This window comes from Vulpes vulpes, chromosome 2, assembly GCF_048418805.1.
Source record: "Vulpes vulpes isolate BD-2025 chromosome 2, VulVul3, whole genome shotgun sequence".
In the NCBI taxonomy this organism is placed as follows: domain Eukaryota; kingdom Metazoa; phylum Chordata; class Mammalia; order Carnivora; family Canidae; genus Vulpes; species Vulpes vulpes.
In genome coordinates, this window is record NC_132781.1 from 48,927,005 (window position 1) to 48,948,430 (window position 21,426).

General features: G+C 57.2%; 2 protein-coding genes across 6 annotated transcripts; one reads left to right on the forward strand and one right to left on the reverse strand.

Moving 5' to 3' along the window:
- The first annotated feature begins 210 nt into the window (after positions 1-210).
- On the forward strand, positions 211-9,193 carry INPP5E (inositol polyphosphate-5-phosphatase E). Of its 5 annotated transcripts, none has more exons than XM_025982079.2 (11): positions 211-350; positions 937-1,942; positions 3,971-4,094; positions 5,249-5,346; positions 5,622-5,746; positions 5,834-5,953; positions 6,175-6,282; positions 6,805-6,966; positions 7,051-7,166; positions 7,782-7,918; positions 8,157-9,193. In XM_025982079.2, exons 2-11 carry the CDS (start codon positions 1,224-1,226, stop codon positions 8,287-8,289), a joined length of 1,842 nt encoding a protein of 613 aa, XP_025837864.1. In that variant the 5' UTR covers positions 211-350; positions 937-1,223; the 3' UTR covers positions 8,290-9,193. The 5 variants fall into 5 exon arrangements, with proteins under 5 accessions (XP_025837864.1, XP_072604215.1, XP_025837865.1 ...); XM_072748114.1 differs by having other exon boundaries at positions 214-350; positions 5,018-5,346; XM_025982080.2 differs by having other exon boundaries at positions 226-334.
- Positions 9,194-9,413: 220 nt separating this feature from the next.
- Positions 9,414-21,421, reverse strand: PMPCA (peptidase, mitochondrial processing subunit alpha). The gene is made up of 13 exons (XM_025982081.2): positions 21,283-21,421; positions 19,970-20,172; positions 19,488-19,567; positions 19,158-19,240; positions 18,196-18,290; positions 16,947-17,047; positions 16,126-16,389; positions 15,544-15,636; positions 15,345-15,463; positions 15,143-15,233; positions 14,920-14,982; positions 13,083-13,227; positions 9,414-11,814 (listed from the first exon to the last, which is right to left on the reverse strand). The coding sequence occupies exons 1-13, from the start codon at positions 21,354-21,356 to the stop codon at positions 11,645-11,647; spliced, it is 1,581 nt and encodes a 526-aa protein (XP_025837866.1). The 5' UTR covers positions 21,357-21,421; the 3' UTR covers positions 9,414-11,644.
- Between the last annotated feature and the right edge of the window lie 5 nt (positions 21,422-21,426).

Consider the following 21,426-nt stretch of genomic DNA (forward strand, 5'->3'; position numbering starts at 1 on the left):
GTTTACATTTGTCTGTGGGCCCTCTTGGGGTGGGGGACACAGGAGCCGCCTCTCCGTGCTGGGTGCTGGTTGGTCCCCTGGAGACCCCGCCAAGGCCCCAGGCGAGGTGCGGCCCGGTGGTTCGCCGTGTGCCTCGCCCCCCTGGAGCCTGGGAAGCCGCGGGTGGGGGGCGGGGTCTCTGCGCTCGCGGGCGCGCCGGGTCCTCCGGCCGCCAGGGGCCGCTGCAGGGACCGAGTCCGGACGCCCGTTGCCCGGGAGCAGCGGCCGGGCCCGCAAGGTCGGGGAGCCGGCGGCGCTGAGAGGTGGACGCGGGGCGTCTCGGCAGGAGCGCGGGGTAGCTCTGGGCAGAGGTGCGGGGCGCGGGGCGGCTCCTGGGCGGGGGCTCGGTCTGGAGCGCGGGGTGACCCCTGGGCGGGGCGGGGGCACCGTCCGGAGCGCGGGGTGACCCCTGGGCCGGAGCACGGGCTGGGGGCGGGTCGCCTGCGCCACGGTTGTTTCCCTGGGGACCCCAAGGGGACCCTGCGGCGGCCGCCCGGGCTCGTGGGTGCTGAGGAGGGGGCTTTGGCGGCAGCGGGGCCGCCGACCGGCCAAAGGGGCCCCTCTTGGGCGGGGCCTGTGGGATCAAGTGATGGTGATGGGCCCGCAAGTGAGTGAGGGCGCAGGGACCAGACCCCTCGAGGCTGCACGAACTGGCCTTGACCTTGGGGGATTGCGGTCGCCCCCTCCGCCCCTGACGCCCCACAGAGGAGCAGGCCCATCCTGAGAGGTGCCAGCTTGCACCCACCTCCCAGGAGGAAGACAGGCCAGCGTCTGATTGCGTACTTGCTAGCCTGCTGCTGGCCTGTCCCTGTCCCCCTGCAGTGGGGCTTGGGCAGGAGCAGTCACGTGGCGTTGGGGCCAAGGCTGTAGGAGGCTAATAGCACGGTTCTACTTTAGGTTCTTGTGTGGACTGCAGGATTTCAGGGTTCCTGGCCATGCAGCAGCTGGCCCTGCCCCTACCAGTGCGCCCCAGGCCCCAACGGGAGCCCCTGCGCCTTCTCTCCTCAGAGCCTGCCCAGCGACTTCTGAGCCTGGGCTTCACCGGCAGCCCCAGCAGGAGCCGGGTCCCTGCTGGGCCGGTCAGCTCCTACCTGTGAGCTCTGGCCCCAGGCTATGCCGTCCAAACTGGCAAGCTGGCGTGCCTGGGCCCTTCAGAGGCTTCTGCCCCGCAGCCTGAGGACAGGATGCTCAAGGGACAGCTCCCAAGCACAGGCAAAGACGTCGCCCCCCACCTGGGGCCCCTGCCTACCAACCACGGTCAGGATCCCAAGAGGACCCCGGTGCTCCCTCTGACCTTTCCGGCACAAATCAGCAACGAGGACCCAGAAGCTAAGGCAAAGCCCTTCACCCCAAAGCCCCCGCTGCAGCCCAGGCTGGAGCGGGCTCTGTCACTGGACGAGAAAGCGTGGAGGCGGCGGCGTTTTCGGACCAGCCCGGAGGACCTGGCGGCCGGCAGTGGGACCGGTGGCTCCAGGGGCTCCTTGCAGGACGAGGTCCCCAGGCCTCCCGGCCCCCCTGGGTCCCCACCCTGCTTGAGTACCTCCCTGCAGGAGATCCCCACATCCCGCCGGGCCCAGGACAGCGCAGGTGGCAGCCCCTCCTCATGGGGCCACTGTATCTCTGGAATGATCAGCACTTCCCTGGACCTCCTGCACCGGGACGGGGCCGTGGCCGAGACCAGCGTCAGGCTGCCTCCTGTGGACCCCAAGGTGGCCCCCGAGTCCCTGCGGCCCACACACAGAGTGGACTCGGGTCCGGCTGATGGCAAGCCCCACCTACAGAGCAGACTGTTCCGTGCCCACAGCAGCCTGGGCCCTGGCTGGCCCCCAAGCCCCCTCGTCTGTGAGGCCAGATCCTCCTTTAGCCTCCTGGCGCCCATCCGCGCCAAGGACGTCCGGAGCAGGTAGGGGCTCTGGGGGTTGGGGGCATCACCGTGGCCTTTGCTTTAGCGTGTGTGGACCTCCACAAGCAGCATGGGAGGGTATTCTCCTAGAATAGGGCGGCACAGAGACGGGCAGGCCAAGTGCCCACCTCCCAGCTCCTTTCCGGAGGGACACCCCTTCCAGAACTTTCCCCATGCTTCAGCAGCACTTGGGGCGCACGTGCCTGTGAACCATGGTTCAGATGTGGACGTGACCTGTGCACAGTGCCGTGTGTCATTTGTTCTCACGCTGTCAGGTCATGAAGTGGGGCCAGGGCTCAGCGCGTGAATCTGTGCCACCATTTGTGCGGCTGTGGGGCTGTCACCGTGAGTGGTGCTCCCACTTCCCCATGTGGCTGCAGAGGAGGAGCCCTTGGAGCCCCTGGCTGGCAAGCAGCCCGGGCTGTGACCGCACTGACCTCACGGTGGGATAGGGGGGCCCTGGGGCCCACTTGCTGGCGGCAGGAGGGCAGGCAGGGCCGGATTGGCTGCGCTTTGCTTCCAGTCCCGTCCCGATCCCTCTGAGGCTCTGGGACTGTTAGCTGAACACCGCACTGGCCCCATGCACACAGAGGACGCTTGGTGTCCAGCCTTTGTGGGACTTCAGTAGCCACCTTGTCAACTAGCACATTGACTTTATTTAGCTTCAGAAGAACCCTCCCCTGCGGTCCTCCCTTCACTCAGGATTCTCCCATGTGCCTCTGGCCTCACTCACACACCAGGTGTCCCACATCCCTCTGTGCCCAGATCGCCAAAGCCCTTGCGTCTGATCTCTGGGGACCATGGTCGTGGGGTGCACAACGAGGTGCCCAGCTACAGCTTGAAAAGGTCTCCCTGCCTGGTCCTTCTGAGCCGGACCAGCCCGCTCACAGCTCTGGCCCCTCCTACTGGTCGGCCCTGGCCTCTGCTCCCAGCTGGGGCCGTGGCCCTAAATTGGGGTTCTCTGTGCCACCCGCTCCCCAACATGGCCCCCAAGGTCCCAGGTATAGCCCTGGCCCCACTTCCCTCACTTGCTGCCCTCCGCCATCCAGACCAGCACCAGCCCAGCTGGACAGGGCACCGGGGAAGCTGGGATGGTCAGTGCGCTGGTGTCTGGGCACCTGGAACCAAATGGCCACAAGCTTCAGGACAACAGGACTATATTGTCTCCCACATCTGGAGCCTTCACGTCAGATACCACGATGTCGCAGGGTCATGCTCCCTCAGATGCTCCAGGGGAGGGTCCTTCCTGGCTCTTCCAGCTTCTGGGCCCCCGTGTCCTTTGGCTTGGCTTGGCTTTTTTTATTTATTTATGATAGTCACACAGAGAGAGAGAGAGAGAGAGAGAGGCAGAGACACAGGCAGAAGGAGAAGCAGGCTCCATGCACCCGGAGCCAGAAGTGGGATTCGATCCCGGGTCTCCAGGATCGCGCCCTGGGCCAAAGGCAGGCGCCAAACCGCTGCGCCACTCAGGGATCCCTGGGCTGGTTTCTCGAGGGCTCTGACGGAAAGGTGGCCCGTCCCGGAGCCCTGTAGGCCGTGTTGTCAGGGGCGGGCAGAGTGGCAGGTGCTCCACGGCCAAGGCTGTGACCCTGCATGCACCGTGCTGCTCAACCCTTGAAGTGTGTCCTGAGCGTCCACTATCATGAGGGTGGACATGCCCCTGAAGCTTTCTGGGCCCTGATGCTACGTGGAGGGAGAGGCGAGCCCCTGGCAGAGGGTGCTTCGGGCTAGGGCCAGGCCTACAGGCCCCATTGGGAGAACCCAGACGTCACCTTCACGTCCTTCGTCACAGGAGGTGACGAAAAAGTTGAACTTGTGCTGGTGTTTGTAGGGCTGTGAATGCAGTGGGTTTCCAGGAGGACAGTGAACTGTGGCTATGCCACATGCCACCCGCAGAGCCTCAGGAAACCCCAGCTCTGGGAAAGCTCCCCAAACCAGGGTTCCACGTTGTGAGGGGCCTGAGGCTGGCAGGCGTGCCCCAGTGTGTCCCTGCACCTGGTCCCCTCTGGACCTGCCCTCTCTCTGCAGGAGCTACCTCGAGGGGAGTCTCCTGGCAAGTGGGGCCCTGATGGGGGCGGAGGAGCTGGCCCGGTACTTCCCAGACCGCAACCTGGCCCTCTTCGTGGCCACCTGGAACATGCAAGGTCAGAAGGTATGTGCCCCGCTCCCACTCAGATCCTCTCTTGGGGCCTCCAGGCTGCGCACCATCTGCCCGGCCTCCCTAGCGCCTGGGTCACCCCCAGAGAAGCCCCTTGGCTGGAAGGTACCTGCCTCACCCACGGCCTGATGGGGAAGAGACCAATGACTTACGCGTACATTTGTTTGGGGTCAGCTGTAGGCTCACTGCAGATGGAGAGAAGGGGACAGAGACTCCCAAGAGCCCCTACTCCCATGTGACCTCCCCACTGTGGGGCCAACTGTGACCATCAGTGAGCCTGCACGGCCTGGTCTGGTAGTTGTCGCCTCGGGGTCACTGGGCAGCTTCTGTGAGGAGGGGACAGTGGTGGCCTCCAGCCGCTCTGGTGTGACAGGTGCCTTGTGTCCTGACAGCCATTGGCCCAGAGGTCTGCACATTATCTCTGGCTCTTGATTTAGGGGCCCCTGGATGCTGGGTCGTTGGCTTTTTCTGCAGCTCAGCTGTGTCTCCCTAGTACTCCCTCATCACTGCAAGGACCATCCTTGGGTTGGTGGGTGCCATGCCCTGCACATGGGGTGCTCTGATTTCTGGGGCTGGGTGTGGACTTCCTGCCTGGTGGGTGATCCTAGCGCCCAGTGGGGCAATGGTTGCCGTGGTGGCGTCTCGAGTGCCTTCTGCTGCCCAGACGGGCCACCGTGCTTGGGAACGACAGCACAGAAGGCCCTTCACTCCGCACAGTAGTGCCCCAGGCTGGCCCTGGGGACAGACCCTGGGGAGGGGACGAGGTTTGGCTGAGTAACCAGGAGCCCTGACGACACAGCCCCCAGAAGGAGAGAGAAGTGACTGTTCCTCTGGCTGAAGGAGGCAGGTGCACAGGCTGGCGGCACTGCTGTCCCTCGGATGCCGTGCCCATGTGTGGGATGGCGCTCTTCGTCCAGGGCCCCGAGGGCTTGGAGGCCAGCCCAGTGCACGTGCAACCGGCCGCAGGGTGGAGGAGCGCTCACATCTGGGAGCACCGTGCCCCGTCCGGGCATATCTGGGGGCACGGGCTGCATGGTGAGGGAGGGGCACAGATGCCAGCCCAGGCCTGGGCACCCCTGGATGCGTCCTGCGGGGGAGGTTGGGACCACAGGCCCAGTGGGAGCCCCACTAGGCACGGTCCTCTGCAGGAGCTGCCCCCAAACCTGGATGAGCTCCTGCTGCCTGCTGAGGCTGACTACGCCCAGGACCTGTATGTCATCGGGGTCCAGGAGGGCTGCTCCGACAGGTAGGGCACCCCTGCCCCAGTCAGCCCCCCTAGGCCCTGTGAACGGCTCTGAGGCGGCCTTTGGGGCTGAAGCTGCTGTGGCCCGAGAGCCCTGTGGGGGGTGATACTCAGGCTGCAGGGCCTGCACTGAAGATGGACAAGGTGGCCCAGGAGCCCTCATATGCTTGTATAGACGCCACTGGCCCTGCAGGACAAGGCCAGATGGCCGGGCTCTCTTGGCTGTGGGGCTGGGAGGCTCTGGCCCCTTCCCCAGCTGTCCCCACTTCCCTCCACAGGCGGGAGTGGGAGACGCGCCTGCAGGAGACACTGGGTCCCCGCTATGTCACGCTGTACTCGGTAGCCCATGGGGCACTCTACATGTCCGTGCTCATACGCAGGGACCTCATCTGGTTCTGCTCAGGTATGCGGGCTGCCCTGCCCTGTGCCAGCACCCTGGGCACCCCACCCAGCCTCCGGGCCACAGTCAGCCCACCCCTTTGTCCCACAGAGGTGGAGAGCTCCACGGTGACCACGCGCATGGTATCTCACATCAAGACCAAGGGGGCCCTGGGCGTCAGCTTCACCTTCTTCGGCACCTCTTTTCTCTTCATCACATCCCATTTCACCTGTAAGTCCCAGGCATCAGGGACTCTGCTCCCCTGTCTCCGCCGGGAGAGGCCTGGAAGACAGGGGGCCCGCCACCTGGGACCATGTTGTCTCATGGCACTTGGCCCTGCTACAGGGAAGAGGAGGGTATGGGGCCCCTGCTGAGCACATCTGGTGGGCAGGGGCTCCCTCATGTCTAGAAGCCCCACCGGAGAGCCCCCCCCTAATGCTCTGTTCTCATAGCTGGTGACGGGAAGGTGAGCGAGAGGCTGCTGGACTATAGCAGAACCATCCAGGGCCTGGCCCTACCCAAGAGTGTGCCTGACACCAGCCCCTACCGCTCTGATGCCGGTGAGGCCCTGTCCATGTGCCCATGTCCATGTCCTTATTCTCCAAGTAGTTGAGTGAGAGTAAACTTGGAGAGCTTTTGAGAATCAAGGTCAGAAAAGTCTAGAAAGTCACTAGCTCTGAACACGGCCTGGCAGTGGGTTCCTCACAAGCTGTGACCCTTCCACGAGGAGCCCAGCCTCCCGAGCTGGGTCTGCGTCCTTCCCACTAGCCCCTCCGACAGGCCCTCCTGCCTCCTGGCTGCCCCTCGGGGATGGTGCCCTGGTGGAGGCAGTGTGCAAGGGAAGGGTGGGCTCCTGTGAGTGTGAGGGCTGTGCCGTCCCCGGTGTTTGCTGCTGTTTGAAACAAGAGATGGTGAATGTGACTGTGGGCCCAGGAGGCCGTGGTGCACACTCCCCCCTTGCCCTGGGGAGTCCCTGCTTGTGGCTCAGGGAGCTGGAGCGGGACACAGACCAGACCAGTCCCTGTCGCTAAGGCATGGTGAGCACGGGGAGGGCTGGGTTCATGGGCATTCTCCTTTTGCAGCGGATGTCACCACCCGGTTTGATGGGGTGTTCTGGTTTGGAGACTTCAACTTCCGTCTGAGTGGTGGGCGTGTGGCCGTGGAGGCCATCCTGAAGCAGGACCTGGTAGAGAAGGTGTCTGCTCTGCTCCAGCATGACCAGCTCACCCAGGAAATGAAGAAAGGTGAGGTCTCGGGGGCGAGGTGCGGCCTTCCCATCCCCAAGGAGGGGCAGCGAGGGGGCTGATGAGAGGCTGTGACTGTGCCAGGGTCCATCTTCAAGGGCTTCCAGGAGCCAGACATCCATTTTCTTCCATCCTACAAGTTCGACATTGGTAAGGACTCCTACGACACCACCTCCAAGCAAAGGACCCCATCCTACACGGTGAGCACGCACCTGGTGCCGGCCTGTCCTCCCCGTGTGGCCCTGCTCTGTGGCCAAGGCCTGGGTGTGAGGGCAGTGCCCACAAGCCACAGGGCCTGCTGGGGTGCAGCCAGACATGGGCCCCTGAGCCAGACAGGACCCCTGAATGCGGTGCCTGCCCTGGGCTAGTGACACCTCTCTGAGACTGCTGGGGTTGGGTTCAGTGCCCTCCCAACAGGCCCTTTTGAGGGTGGTCTGCTGGGCCTGGGACAGTGGGGCACATGCCCCATGCTATCACTGGTTGGAGCTGCTGGCTGCACGGGCGAAGGGAGGGGCCCCCACGGGACCCGCAGCTCCAGGCTGGGCACCTGCATCTGGCTCTGGGGCACAGGGCTGGAGCCTCGGCCTCGGCCTCTGCCTACTCATGGGCCTGGGCATTAGCAGATGCCACCTGCAGCACAGCCAAGCTTCACCTGCTGCCTGGACACCTGTGGGTGCAACGGGCTCTGGTGAGGGGCTCTGGGCATGGGCTCCAGAGAGATTTGCCTGGGGACTGTGTGAGCAAGGCCGAGGTGACAGACACGCAGGCCGAGCTGTGTGGCATTGGGGCTCCTGTGTATGGGGTCTTTCCTGCAGGACCGGGTCATGTACAGAAGCCGCCATAAGGGTGACATCTGTCCAGTCAGGTATTCCTCCTGCCCTGGCATCAAGACGTCTGACCACCGCCCCGTGTACGGCCTGTTCCGGGTCAAAGTGAGGCCGGGGAGAGACAAGTCAGTACAGTACCCTCGACACATGTCCTCCTATGTCCTGGCCTCGGGGCCTGGGGGTTGGGAACGGGCGGCACCCCAGGTGGGTCCAGGATTGCTCTTAAGCAGCTGTCACACAGGTGGCAGCCCCATGGTTGGGGGGGGGAGCACCTGCTGCTCGCAGCCGGTCTCCAAGTCCCGCGGGGAACGGGTGGCTGAGCCACCAGCCGGGCCCGCCTGGCTGACGCCCCTTCTTCCACAGCATCCCGCTAGCTGCTGGCAAGTTTGACCGAGAGCTGTACTTGATAGGAATCAAAAGACGGATTTCCAAAGAAATCCAGAGACAGCAAGCACTGAAGAATCAGCACTCGAGTACGATCTGTACCGTGTCTTGAGGTCTGCTCGAGGACCACTATTGCCTCCATGCAAGGTTATCTGACCAAAAGCCCCCTAAAAAGATGGAAGAGGCGGCTGTCGGGGACTTTCCCCCTTTCCAGGCAGCCGACGACCGACGGCTCGAGGTTCACATGCTTTCCTTCCAAGAACCTGAGAGGTGGCTGAAGAGCATCGTGGCAGTGCCCGAGACGAACCAGCCCCACTCACTAACGGCATGTCCTTTACCCTGCGGGCAGCACACACATGGGACGCATGGGCCACGCCGTCCCTCGGAGCAGACATCTGGGTGGGACATGGCCTGGAGCACCCTCTGCCCACCCCCACCCCCCCCCCAGCCCGTGTCTGCAGCACTCGAGTTGACCTGTGGTGCACCCTGGGACGTGCCCTTCCCCATCTGAGCACAGGGGGCTGGGTCCCTAAGCGAGGGAGCTGCAGGGGCCTCCTCCCACCTAGTACACCAAGACCAAACCCAGGCCAGGGAGTCAGGCCAAAGCCTACTGACTTCCAAGGAGGGAACGTGGTCCACTGTCCGCTGGATGAGGCCTGGCCTGTTTTAGGGCCACCTGTCTTGGGGGGATGGCCTGGCCCCTCCAGCCATGAAACCACCTCCCTCTCCTCTCCTGGTTTTGGTGATTTCAGACCATTTTACATATCGTCAGCCTCAAATAGCATTAACGTTAAGTAGTGCATTTCCTGGCCTAAGGAAGCAGGGGAAGCTAGAGTGTCCCCGCCACATTCCAGATCTCTTCTTTCAAGGGCTGAGCTTATCATTGCCCACAGTGGCTCTTAGAGACAGGCTGTGAATGTGGGAAAACCAAGGGGCAATCTAGCCTTTTATTTATTTTTCCATATTTTATATTTTTAAATAAATTCATGTTAAATCTTAAGTTCTTTCTGGCGAAAGATTGAGTCCTAGAAATTATTTGTACACTCAGCCTGTTCTCATGTTCTCAGAAAACATGGGTGTCCAGTTCAAAGGCAGGAAATGTGTACACTGCGGCTCCCCTGTGATCTGCTCCACACCTGGCCACCTCCCCAGTCAAGGGGCTGGCTGGAAAGAGCTTTTCAGAGAGAAGGGGATACCCCACACCTGAGTGAACCACAAGCAAATGAAGTCACTTCCTAAGGAGACTATACCCACTTTATTAGTGCTCGCTTCCAAACCTAGAAGCCAGATGCCCAGTCTCTGGACAGAGGGGAGAATCCATTCATGAGAGTCATCAGACTTTTAAGAAACTTCAGATCGTATAAAACTTTGTTCAAAGAAATGTGCCGTTGAGTTTTGAGTCACAAACTGAAAATGTCTGTTACAGATTTTTGTGGGGAAAGGCCTGGAGATGAGGCAGCGGTTATGCATTTTCCCAGGCGCCGTCTCTGCCCTACTGGATGGAAAGTAATAGGGCGGTGCTGGTGTGCAGGAGTCTGGCTTGAGCTAGGGCTTCATGTCTTCAAGAATCATGACACACCTGAGGCCACAGGTCTCAAGTCAGGACACTCACTTAGGAGCAGCCAGGAGAATTTAGATGAACAGGTTTCACTTGGAAATTCATATTAAAATTTGGATGAAGACAAAGTAGGCCAGTCTCTGAAAACCAGCTTCAGAAAGAATTGAGAAATAGGAGACAAGGGTGGTTTTTACAACCCAGCTCTCATCGCCTACACGAGGCTCTGCTTTGCACCAGGCCTCCCTTGGGCACCTGTTGGGCCTACAGCTGGATAGCCCTGGGGCTGTGAATGGGGAGAGGGGCTTGGCTGGGTGAGCAGGGGTGCCCTAATGGGGTCAGGGAAGGAACCAGTGGGGAAGCAGGCCATGTGAGTTGGTGCCAACTTCCAAACCGACCCCTGGGTCTGGGTATCACCAGACTGGTCAGGGGCTCAAGTACAGTGGTGCTGGTGCTTTGGCTACCCCCTCAACCCCCAACCCGGGGCTCGTGTCTTCCTGAGCTCTGGCCCCAGTTTATAGCTTGTCTGCCGCACGGCTAAGCTCCTGACCTCTATCCCTGAGATGCTGTACCCATCCCATCCCCACCAGGGTAACCACAGAAACAAATAGTCCACACTGCTGCCCACCTGCCATCTGAGCCAAGCTTGTCTCCCTCAGGCCCCATCCCAGCAGGCACGGAGAGCCTGGTGTCCCCAAAACACAGTTGCCAGCGCTGGCACTGATGCTGGAAAGACATCAAACTAGGATGATGGACTCTGGCAGAGTAAGTGGATTAAATAACTGAAGTAATGGTTATGTGTTGATTTCCTCAAAACAGCCCTGCCCTCCTGCCTGGGCGGCCGAGGCTGCAGGAGGCTTTCTCCCACAGGCACTGCAGCCACATGCTGCACAGCCCCACTGCCAAGTGCCAGGGCCACCAGTGGCCCTGCAGCCACCATCGGTGGCCCACATGGGCTCTGTGTGCATTCATGTTTGAGAACCACAAAGCTACCCAATGTCCCATGGCACTACTCCCACGGCCACCGAATGCTCCACCTCCTAGCATGCTCCCAGTTCTGCTCTCCCAATGGATCTAAGAAATCCCATCTCCCATCCTGTGCATTCAGACACATCTGCAATTGGAACACATCTTACAATTAAAGGATGAAGAGCCTCACAATATTGGGTCCACCTGGATGACCCCCAGGGAAAGATCTCGCTTGCTCCTGGCCCTGTTTCAGGGATGCTGCTGGTTGAGCGTGAAGGCAACACTGTGCTGAGAAAACACTCCACGAAGCAAACCAGGTCCTCCTACCCTTCCCCGGGGGCCCAGGGAGGCTGGGAAGAGTGGACAGGCCAGCAGCCTCTGTGGGGAGACAGGCTGGCACTGACCACCTCATGACTGCTGGTCTCCAGGAGCACGGAGCACAGGTTAAGAACATTAACCTGCTTGCCTACAGCAGTTAGCCTTGAACCTTCTTGGGCTCCACCAGTTTCTAGCTGCTGTGAAAGCAAACCTTTATTCCACCAAGTGGCCTACTTGATAGCCAAGAATCAGAAACTCGGGCAGCCCTGGTGGCGCAGCGGTTTGGCGCCGCCTGCAGCCTGGGGTGTGATCCTGGAGGCCCGGGATCGAGTCCCGCGTCAGGCTCCCTGCATGGAGCCTGCTTCTCCCTCTCCCTGTGTCTCTGCCTCTCTCTCTCTCTCTCTGTGTGTCTATGAATAAATAAATAAAATCTTAAAAAAAAAATGTATTAAAAAAAAATCAGAAACTAAGCTATACTCAGCAACATTAAATTTGCTTGAGTTTAAGAGAAAAGTCCCATGGTTTGCACCGTTTATGAATCTTTGCTGAAACTCACACCCAAAGAGACATGTGTGAACACACGCTGAGTCCACAGCCCACAGCCAGGCCAGATCTTGGCCAGCCTCTAGCGGAAGAGCCGGTAGGTCCTGGGCAGGCGCCCATCTCTGCTGGACAGCGCCGCCTGGATGTGCTCGTAGGCTGGCAGGTGGCTCAGATCGCCCAGGGCGGCCACTGCAGGCTTCCTGCGAAGCATCTGAGAGGCAACTCTCCGGATGTCTTCTGGCTTCACGCTGCCTGGCACAGGGAACAAAAAGACCTCAGAGGAACGCCCGACTCCTGCACACACTCTGTCTCCTGGTGTGGCTGTGGTCACTACAGACCCAGGGGTCCGAGGCAGGGCTGCGGACGTCAGGGGATCCAGATTCAGCCATGCATAGACTGTACTGTGAGTCAGGGTGAACTAACAGGAGATTTTCTTGGTAAACAGGGAAGTACCAATGGTTTAGAATCATTTTCAAATGCAGAAACATGTGCCCACCCAGAGAGGTTGATGCATCTAGAACAGAAAAGCTCCTTGTCTGCAGAACTACCCCCATGGAGAGTCTGCAAGGAAGGAAACAACACTCCCCTCCCCATGCTTCATAGAGGAGTGGCCACACACGCAGCCCGGCCTTCTGAGGAGGGACCCGGGAAGCACAGCTGCCTGGGCACAAAAAACACACCCTGGGAACACACTGACAGGTAGCCTGATTTTGCTACAAAAAAATGAGGCCTTAGGGAGATCGGGTGCTGCCATGCTCCATGGTCTGAGGGGCTCCCCAAGGGGCTGGGTAAGGATCCATCTGTGGACAGAGCAAGTGCTGAAGTGGCCACGAGTTAACAAATGTCACCACAGAGCTATCCTAACCCTTGTGGGGTCACAGACCCTTTGAAGAGCTGATGCAGCAGAGATAAACCTGTCCCCCAAAGAGTCACAAGTAAGTAAAATTTTGACAGAGAACTCAGGGACTTCCTGTAGGTCACTCACAGGAGGCCATGGACACCTGCCACAGCGTCACAGACGGCACCACCACGAGGCCCATGTGGGACGTTTATGTCCATTATCTCATTGAATCTGCTTAGAAACCTGGAGCAGGGGCACCCCATCTGGCTCAGTGGTTTAGCGCTGCCTTCAGCCCATGACCTGATCCTGGAGACCCACGATCGAGTCCCATGTTGGGCTCCCTGCGTGGAGCCTGCTTCTCCCTCTGCCTGTTTCTCTCTCTCTCTCTCCCCCCGCCCCCCTGCTTCTCCCTTTGCCTGTTTCTCTCTCTCTCTCTGTGTCTCTCATGAATAAATAAAATCTGAAAAAAATAAAAAAAGAAAGAAACCTGGAGCAGTGATAAAGGCCACTTCACAAGGGGAAAAAAGCTAGGGTCACAGGGGTCTGCACCCAGTGAACAAGTCAGGGCTGGTCCAGGACGAGGGCTCAAGAGTGTGGGAGCCACACCTAACCAGGGCCATGGCTGTGTCCTGGGAGGGTAAGGGGGAGCCCGCTCTGGGCACAGCAGCACAGTACTCACGAATGAGCGCACACAACTCGTGGGGCAGCTTTCTGGAACGGGTCGCCAGGACCTGCCTCCCTACGTCCTCAAAGATCACAGGCCTGGACTCCAGGTTCATCATGAGCATGGACATCAGCTGTGTCTTGGCCCGCTCCAGCTCCACCTGGGATTCAACCACTGAGTCACATGGCTCAGTTCGCAGCAGTTCACATACCATCGCCCAATCATGGGCAAGGCACAAGGAAGACAAATTCAACGGTGGGAGTGGGGGTAGGGGAAGACCGGGGTTGGGGGGCACAGACCACACAGACCCCAGGCATGGCGCCCAGGTTAACTATGTTCCCTGTGTCCTCTAGGGAAACTCTGAGGGGACCAACTTGATCTACTAAGTCTGGGCCTTGAGCCTCTCTGACCAAGTCTGAAACTGAAATCCGTGACTCTGGTGAGTTCCATTCACAAAGGTCAGCTGGAAACCAGAAGGCACAGAAACGCAGCTGGGTAAGAGATGATGGTGCCCTGCCTTAAGGAGCTGCCAGGCACGAGCAGAGCACACACGCTAGAGATGAGGCAGCTGCTGAGGTTCCATGTCATTGTCTACGCATGAGGACTCCTGATTTCAGACAAGTCCTTTCTATTTTTCTAACTCCAGGTAAATACTTAAAACATATCTCAAATTAGCTTCATGTTAGTGGGAAGTACTTCTTCCCAGTGGGCCGTTAATGGAGCCCCCCCACCCCCACGGATTTTTAAATCTTAAAAAAATTTTTTTTCGAAATATATCTTTTTTAAACAATGCTTCTTGGGTGCCTAGGTGGCTCAGATGGCTAAGTGCCTGCCTTCAGCTCAGGTCATGATCTCAGGGTCCTGGGATGGAGTCCTGCATGGGGCTCCCTGCTCAATGGGGAATCTGCTTCTCCCTATCCCTCTCCTCCTTCCCTTTCTCCTCCAGCTCATTCTTTCTCAAATAAATAAAATCTTGAAAATTAAAATAAAATACAGAAATAAACTACCCTTCTTTCTCTGACTAAAAAGGGAATATGGGACTATTGCAAAAAGCATGGACTGAATAGGAAAGAAGATCTACAGGTGAAGGCTGTGCGTCAACCCCAAGAGGCACTCAGCCCACAGACTGGGGCTCTTTTTCTGGGGCCTTCTATGTGCGTGCATACAGAACCTGCTTATTCATGCCAGCACCAGTCCAGGAAGAAACAAGATCTTTAAATGTGTAAGGTGATCAAAACTATGCCAAAAAAAACAAAAAAACAAAAAAAAACAAGGAAACAAAGACTTAGACTAAAACATAAAATGGAGTTCGGGACACCCAGTGGGCTCAGTACACAGAGCAGATGGCTCTCAGTCTTGGGAGCATGAGTTCCAGCCCCATGCTGGGGAGAGAGATTACTTTGAAATAAAACCTTTAAAGACAAAACAAAATAAAAACAAAAAAGCAGAACAAAACACAAAATGGGAATTAGAGGAGAGCTCAAGAACTACCCTGAGTGGCCTACTGATCCATGTGGCATGCCTCTAATTCACATGGTTCTGCAGGGTGGCTGAAAAGGACACACAAAACCGCTCTGCACTATTCCTTCCAGGAAGCTGGAGGAGGATGCGGGGCCAAGAAGGTGCAAACACACCCGGTGCTGGCAGGGCAACAACTGTTCTCCATGCTGACAAGGGAGGAGGGGAGGAGCTCAGCTGTAGGCCCCAGCCACCCAGGGGGCTGCACTGCTCTGGCTGGGATGTTGGTGCTGGGGGCACAGAGGACGGACCTGCTGCCAGCCACCCCCACATTATGTTCTCTAACCTGCCAGCACTGTGGGGACATTTGCAGACAGCTCTATGCCATACTTACCACATCCACAGTTCCAGCCATTAAAATAAATTCCTTTGTGAGGATTTCTACCATTTCTCGAACCTTTAAGAAAGAAGGTACAGATGAAGAGTGTGATCTGGGCCTGATAGCCTATCTTTTCCCACCGTGGCAACAACCTCCTTGCTCTCAGAGACCAGATCTGTATACTGAGACATGACCTGCACAGGAAGTAGAAGCTGCTAGCTCCAGGGCTGGCCCTCACCTGTCTGGGATCAGCGCTGGCATGGACGCACAGAAGGCCCGTGTCCTCATAGCTATGGTGGTAGGAGGTTGCATTGTACATCCAGTGGTGCCTGTAGGGAGCGCGGACAAAGGGACACCTGGAAGGTGGTGTCACAGCCCAAAAGCACCCTTGGCCAGGCCTGGCGACCCTGGGACAGCCAAGTGAGAGGAATCCAACCTACCTGTTGAGCACATTGAGATAGAGCCTGGTAAACATGCCTTTGCCAGGCCCGCCAGCTGAGAAGGAGCCGCCGCCTCCCATCATCATGTTCAGTACAGCAAAGGGGATGAAATCTTCCTCCTGCGGGACATGGGAGGGCAGAACTTGGCCGGGAGGTAACCCCCAGTTCCAAGATGTGGTGGGACCCAGCTAAGACTTACCAAGAAGGAACAGCTCTCCAGTCCTATCATGATGTGTGTGAGCTCGGGGAATGGGGCAGGGCCAAGGCTGACGTTGGACATGTCTCTTTCCAGCTGTAACCAAAGAGAGTGAAGAGTGTTTCCACATGAAAAACAAGCAGGCCTCAAAAACCTCTCAGGTCACATGAATTTAAAAACAGCTCCAGGGGCATCTGCTGGCTCAGAGGTGGAGTGTCCAACTCTTGACCTCAGGGTTTTGATTTCAAGCCTCACGTTGGGTTCCACACTGGGTGTGAAGCCTACTTTAAAATAAAAAAAATAGGCAAAAAAACTCCACCATGGTTCTATAGAAATCCTAGATCAACATCCATAAACTCCCTCTAGAGGCAAGAATGATCCTTTAGCCTTCCAGTGAAGCTAAATTCACTCCTAACACGCACTTGGGTTTTAAGCAAGAAACATGTCCTACCCTGGCACGACGTGTTATGGTAAAGCCACAAAAGCATAGCTAATTCCAACACCTGCAGGATAAAGCTGAGAACACACAAAAACAGATACTTAAGAAAACCCCAAAAACCAAAAACAGTCCAGAAACTGCTTTACCTTGACAACACCCCCAGTATACTGCGCTACTGATCTGTCGACATCCACAGCCTTCTCACATCCCCAGGCCGGCTGGGTTCCCAGGAGGTACTTTCTGGCACATTCCACCAGGTGCTGGTGCTCCACCCCAACCCCAGCCAGCACCATGCGGTCAGGGGTGTAATAGTTTCTCAGGTAGGAATGAAGCACTTCTCGATCAATCTTTGCTATGTTTTCTGTGGGGCAGAAACGGTGGAGGCCAACTGTGTTTTCCCGATAAGCAGCCTAATAAAAAGAGGGAGAAATAGATGACAGAGAGACCATGGCCAAGTCTCCTCCCTTGAGATACTATGACCTTAGCTGTGGTAGCAAAAACCCACAGCTACTTAGCTTCACAAGTTTAGCAGTAGTTCTGTGTGTTTATAAAAGCAATAAGGTCTACCTCTCCAAAAAGAAGATTGAAAAAAAACCCACATCAAGTAAAAAGTTCATTGTAGAAACAGATTAAGATCTTGTTACTATAAATATGAGAATGTCAGGGGCGCCTGGATCGCTCAGGGGTTGAGTGTCTGCCTTCATCGGCTCAGGTCGTGGTCCCGGGGTCCTGGGATCAAGTCCCACATCAGGCTCCCTGTAGGGAGCCTGCTTCTTCCTCTGCCTGTGTCTCTGCCTCTCTGTGTGTCTCTCATGAATATTAAAAAAAAAAAAAAAAATGAGAACGTGAGAAACTTGCATGAGAAGCAGGCATGGAAATGAAGCTTCTGTCCAAACCTATAACCTGTGAGCAGCTTCAGGGCCGCTGACACGGAGGTAGGGGAGAATGCTTAAGAGTTTTCCAGTACCTCATGAATCATCTCCGTGAGAAGTGGTTCTGGGTCAGGTCGCATGTTAAGGTCCTCCAGCTCAAATCGGACAGCCATTCGTGTCATCTCAATTTCTTCGTCTACAAAAAACCCAGACAAGGCTCAGACCACACCAGCCAGCAGAGAGATGGTGCAGGGCCTAGGCTGCCAGGCTGGGCCAAGTGTCCCTGTCTGGAGAACACTGGCAGTCTCCTTGGCCTTCATCTGGGGTAGACCTAGGGGCACCTGTGTCAGTGAGGGGGGTACCACCATGTGGGCAGGTGGGCCTCTTGTCCAGCTTGGCCCTGAGGCAGCCACCTGGACCTACTCTGAGCCCCAGTTTCCCTCCCATGAGAGGCACTCAGGCCCCTGACCTGTATGCCCCAAAGGGCCACTGTGAGGATAAAGTCACTTGGGATGCAGGAAGGTGCTTACAAGAGGCACAGTCCAGCATCACAACTGCCACCTCAACAGCTACCTGGAGTATGTACTGGAAAGATCTTAACTCAGCACTAAGGCCCTGAACCACATGGCCAGGCTAACATGACCAGAGTACAGCCACCGTGGTGGCAATAGTCAGCATAGCCCACTCTGGCCCACTTCAAACATAGAATTCAAAGTCCTGCCACTACCAGGCCAAGGAAAGGGATGGAGACAGGGACATAGAAGCTTCTGGCAGCACACCAGCCCAACTGTTTAAACACAGTCTGAAGGGACGCCTGGGTGGCTCAGCGGCTGAGCGTCTACCTTCAGGTAGGGGCATGATCCCGGGGTCCTGGGATCGAGTCCCGCATCAGGCTCCCTTGCAGGGAGCCTGCTTCTCCCTCTGCCTCTGTCTCAATCTCTCTTCTTTCTCATGAATAGATAAATAAAATCTTAAAAAAAAAAAAAAAAAGTAAGTCAAAGACCCAGGGCCACCTGGCTGGCTCACTCAGATGAGCATGCAACTTTTGATCTTGGGGTCGTTTGAACCCCATGTTGGGTGTCGTACAGAGTACTTAAATAAAAACTTAGAAAAAAAAAATGAAAGACCCAATTTAACTAAAAACGTCAGAAGACACAGATCTTTGTCAATGTATTAAGCATAAAGGCCTTTCCAACCATCAGAGTTATTTCCAAGGAAACCGGGCCAACTCACTGGTAATCGACCCCAAGGGCTGCACACAGTGCTCATCTTCAGGGGCAGGGTTTCCACGTGCCTCCCAACAGCCCAGCCCCCAGCCCTCTCATGCAGCAGCCCAGGGCACACCTGTGAGCCTGGGGTGTAGGACCACGTCAGCCAGCAAACCAACCACTGTGTCCAGGCCTTTAGAATCAGCAGACACAGCATACATGGTGGTGTCCCTGGAAAGCAGCCATGACAGCAGGCACAAAGGTCACAGCAGGGGACACCAGCAGGGGCCATTCCCCATTCTACACTGAAGACCAGTACACACTTGGTATGTCCCATCTCACAGCGTAACTTCCAGCACGGGCTGGAATGAAAGCAGATGCCCAGGCAGGATGGACAAGAGCTAGTTCTGAGACGTCCCAAGCACAGGATACCTGCCATGGGGGGTTGGGGGGGGGTGGTGGTTCATCACGTGCTTCCTATCTGTGGCCCCAACTGTCTGGTGCACATGCAGTATACATGGCTGCATGTGGCTACGGACAGAGCCACATCTGGCAGACCAACACCACCTGCACTATCCACAGGCCCCTACATGTGTACGCTGGCTACATTCTGGACCTCTCCCTGTCCACAAGAAGACCACTGCCTCTTCCTGGCTGAGTCTCTCCTTATGCTGTTCCCAGAGTCTGAGCCGCCTCCTCCCCTCAGCTGGTCTGGCAAACTCAAGACCAGTCCAAGGTCAAGTTTGCTACAGTCGTTCCTCTCCTGACTCCAGATCAGGCTAGTTGTTCGTTCATCCCAGTGCTCCCACCAGTCTTCAGTGTCTGGCTCTTGCAACCATGACCTGTTGTGCAGCCCTCTGCTGTGTCCCTAGTACCCAGCTGGAGTCTCTGGGGGCTGCCTGGCCCTCCAGCATGTTCTCTGCTCTTAGTGTTGCTGTCTGCATGCTTTGCCCACCAAATTCTCCACCCGACCCAGCCCAGGCCAGGCCCATTCTTCACTGCTAACCTCCACAGCCTCTTCAGGGCATGAGTTTCAGTCAGACTCGGACCAAGGATAAGAACCACAGCTCCCCATGGATGCAAAGTAAGCTGGCGTACCTTGATGTCTGGCAGTCACAAATACCCCCGTGCTTTTCCAATGTAAGTAGAATTTCATCTTTGCTCTCAAATCGATCAGTTGACTAGTGAAAATAAATAAGTACACCTAAGTATGCAATCCAAAAACCACCTCTAATATGCAATTTTTAAGGAAAAAAATTTACTTTTATTTTTAAAACTTCTGAAATCAGATTATCTTTTAACTTAAATATCTTTTAGCAGGATTATCTTAGCAATTTTGTCACTTACTAAAACAACTGTTTTAGAAACAATAAAACTTGGTAGGCTCTTCTCAAATACAGTCACAAAAATTACAAATTAGACACTGACCGAAAATGCCAATTTTTCCAAAAAGTGAGCAATTCCGCTAAGATATTTTGCTTCATATCTTGATCCTGAATTAATAAGAACTAGCAATAAAGAGAAAATTGAGAGGTTAAGCCAAACGTTATAATGAAAAGAAACTTTTAACACTGAACATGATCAGACAGGCCGACCTAATTACATGAGGGTGACAGTGTATCTGCTACCTGGGCTACATATCCACAGCTGCACTGTGTACTGACACCCATGGAGTTGTATGCTTTGTATTTATGGTAGAAAAGTGTTAGAACTCTAGGAAGAAAGAAAGGGGAAAAACCCATTACCACCATGGCGCCTCAGTGCTTCACGTACTTGGTTTTTAGGGCCTGTATCACACTTTTCCACACAGAACACAACTTACAGACAATGTGTTTAAGCACAACGATCAACGGAAGTATGTGGGCATGAAAACAAGCAGGATGATCCATAACACCACCAACAGTACTTACTTCCTACCGTACAAAATTGTCCAAATTTGTTCTGGGAGGCCACGCGAAGCCCATTGTCCAGCGTGGTGACTTTGGTTTCAAACTTTTCTTGTCCGTCGACTGTAGCAAAAACAGGCTTAGGCACTCCGGGTAAGGGGGAAGAGAGTGGGACGTGGGGATAGGCACCACCACCACTGAACTGTCTGCGCGAAGGGGCACCGGACCTAAACAGAGAGGTTGCCCAGTTACAGCAAACCTGACACCGCGGAGCCTGTGGTGACCATCCGGGTGCCCACAGTCACATTTTGCCCACGTTAAAACTCAGTGCATCCCATTCTGAGGATTTGTTTCTACACACCCTGAGACGACACACAGGAGTGATCAGAGCCCCACTGCTAGGTACAAATCCAGGCTCGGCCCAGGGGCCTGCAGCCAGTTGATCAGTTCTTTGGGCCGAAATCAGTTCTTTGTCTCTCATAAAAGACAGTAGTGACAGCACCTCACTGTGATGCGGGTTAACCTCTCACACACAGCCCCTCTAGGGTCCACACAGAAGCCAAAGCTCTCAACGCCCTGTCCCCCAGCTGCCCTCCCCACCCCACCCCCAGGGCCCCTCGTGGTGGCCTGCTGGCGGCACCCTTAAACACACTCCGTACTCACCGCAAAGCAGCTGTTCTTCCCGGTCTGGCCTGGCCTGCTCCTACCTGCGCCTTCCCTGCGGCTGCCCCTTCTCCGTTCCTCCTCTCTTGACTTACCAATGCCACCTGCTCGGACAGGCCACCCTCCGCACGCTGCCTGAAGCCCCTGTCCCGCTACCTGCCGCCAGACCGTCCTTCCTGAAGCTGGAAGCCTTCACGCGACCGCTCCCGCTTGGTCCGCGCGCCCGCCGCCGGGGACCAGGGAGGGGCCCCACCAACTGTGGCCTGAGAGGGCTTGCTCGCCGCCAAGAAGGCGGGAGGGCGGCGGGGGCGGGGAGAGCGCGGCGCCTGCTGCAGTCCAGGCGGCACCGAGGCCCCGCGGGCTCGGCCTCACGACGGGGCCCCGCGGCAGGACCGGGCCGGGGCGGAGAGGACACGTGGCCTCCGACAGCCCCGTCGGGCCGGGAGGACTGGGCGGGAGAGGGTCCAGCGGCCCGGGAGAGGACAGGCGGATGAGGCTCGGAGCCCGGGGCCGGGGATCCCGGCAGGGAAGTGCCCCCAGCGCCTCGGAGACGAGGCCGGGGTCCCGAAGCCCCAGCCCGAACCCGCGGCGCCGCGTCTGCGCATGGGGAAGCCAGAGACTGAGCGTTCGGGCGGACGCGCGCCGCCCCGGCCCCCGGCGCGCCCCCGGCTCACCTCAGCCGCGAGCAGCGCCACGAGCCAGAGCCGCGAAGCAGCACCCGCGCCGCCGCCAATACCATAGCCGCCATCTTGGGCCTCCGCCCCCTGCTTCTGTCGTCACTTCCGACCCCGCCCTCGAAGCCCCGCCCCTGCGGCGTC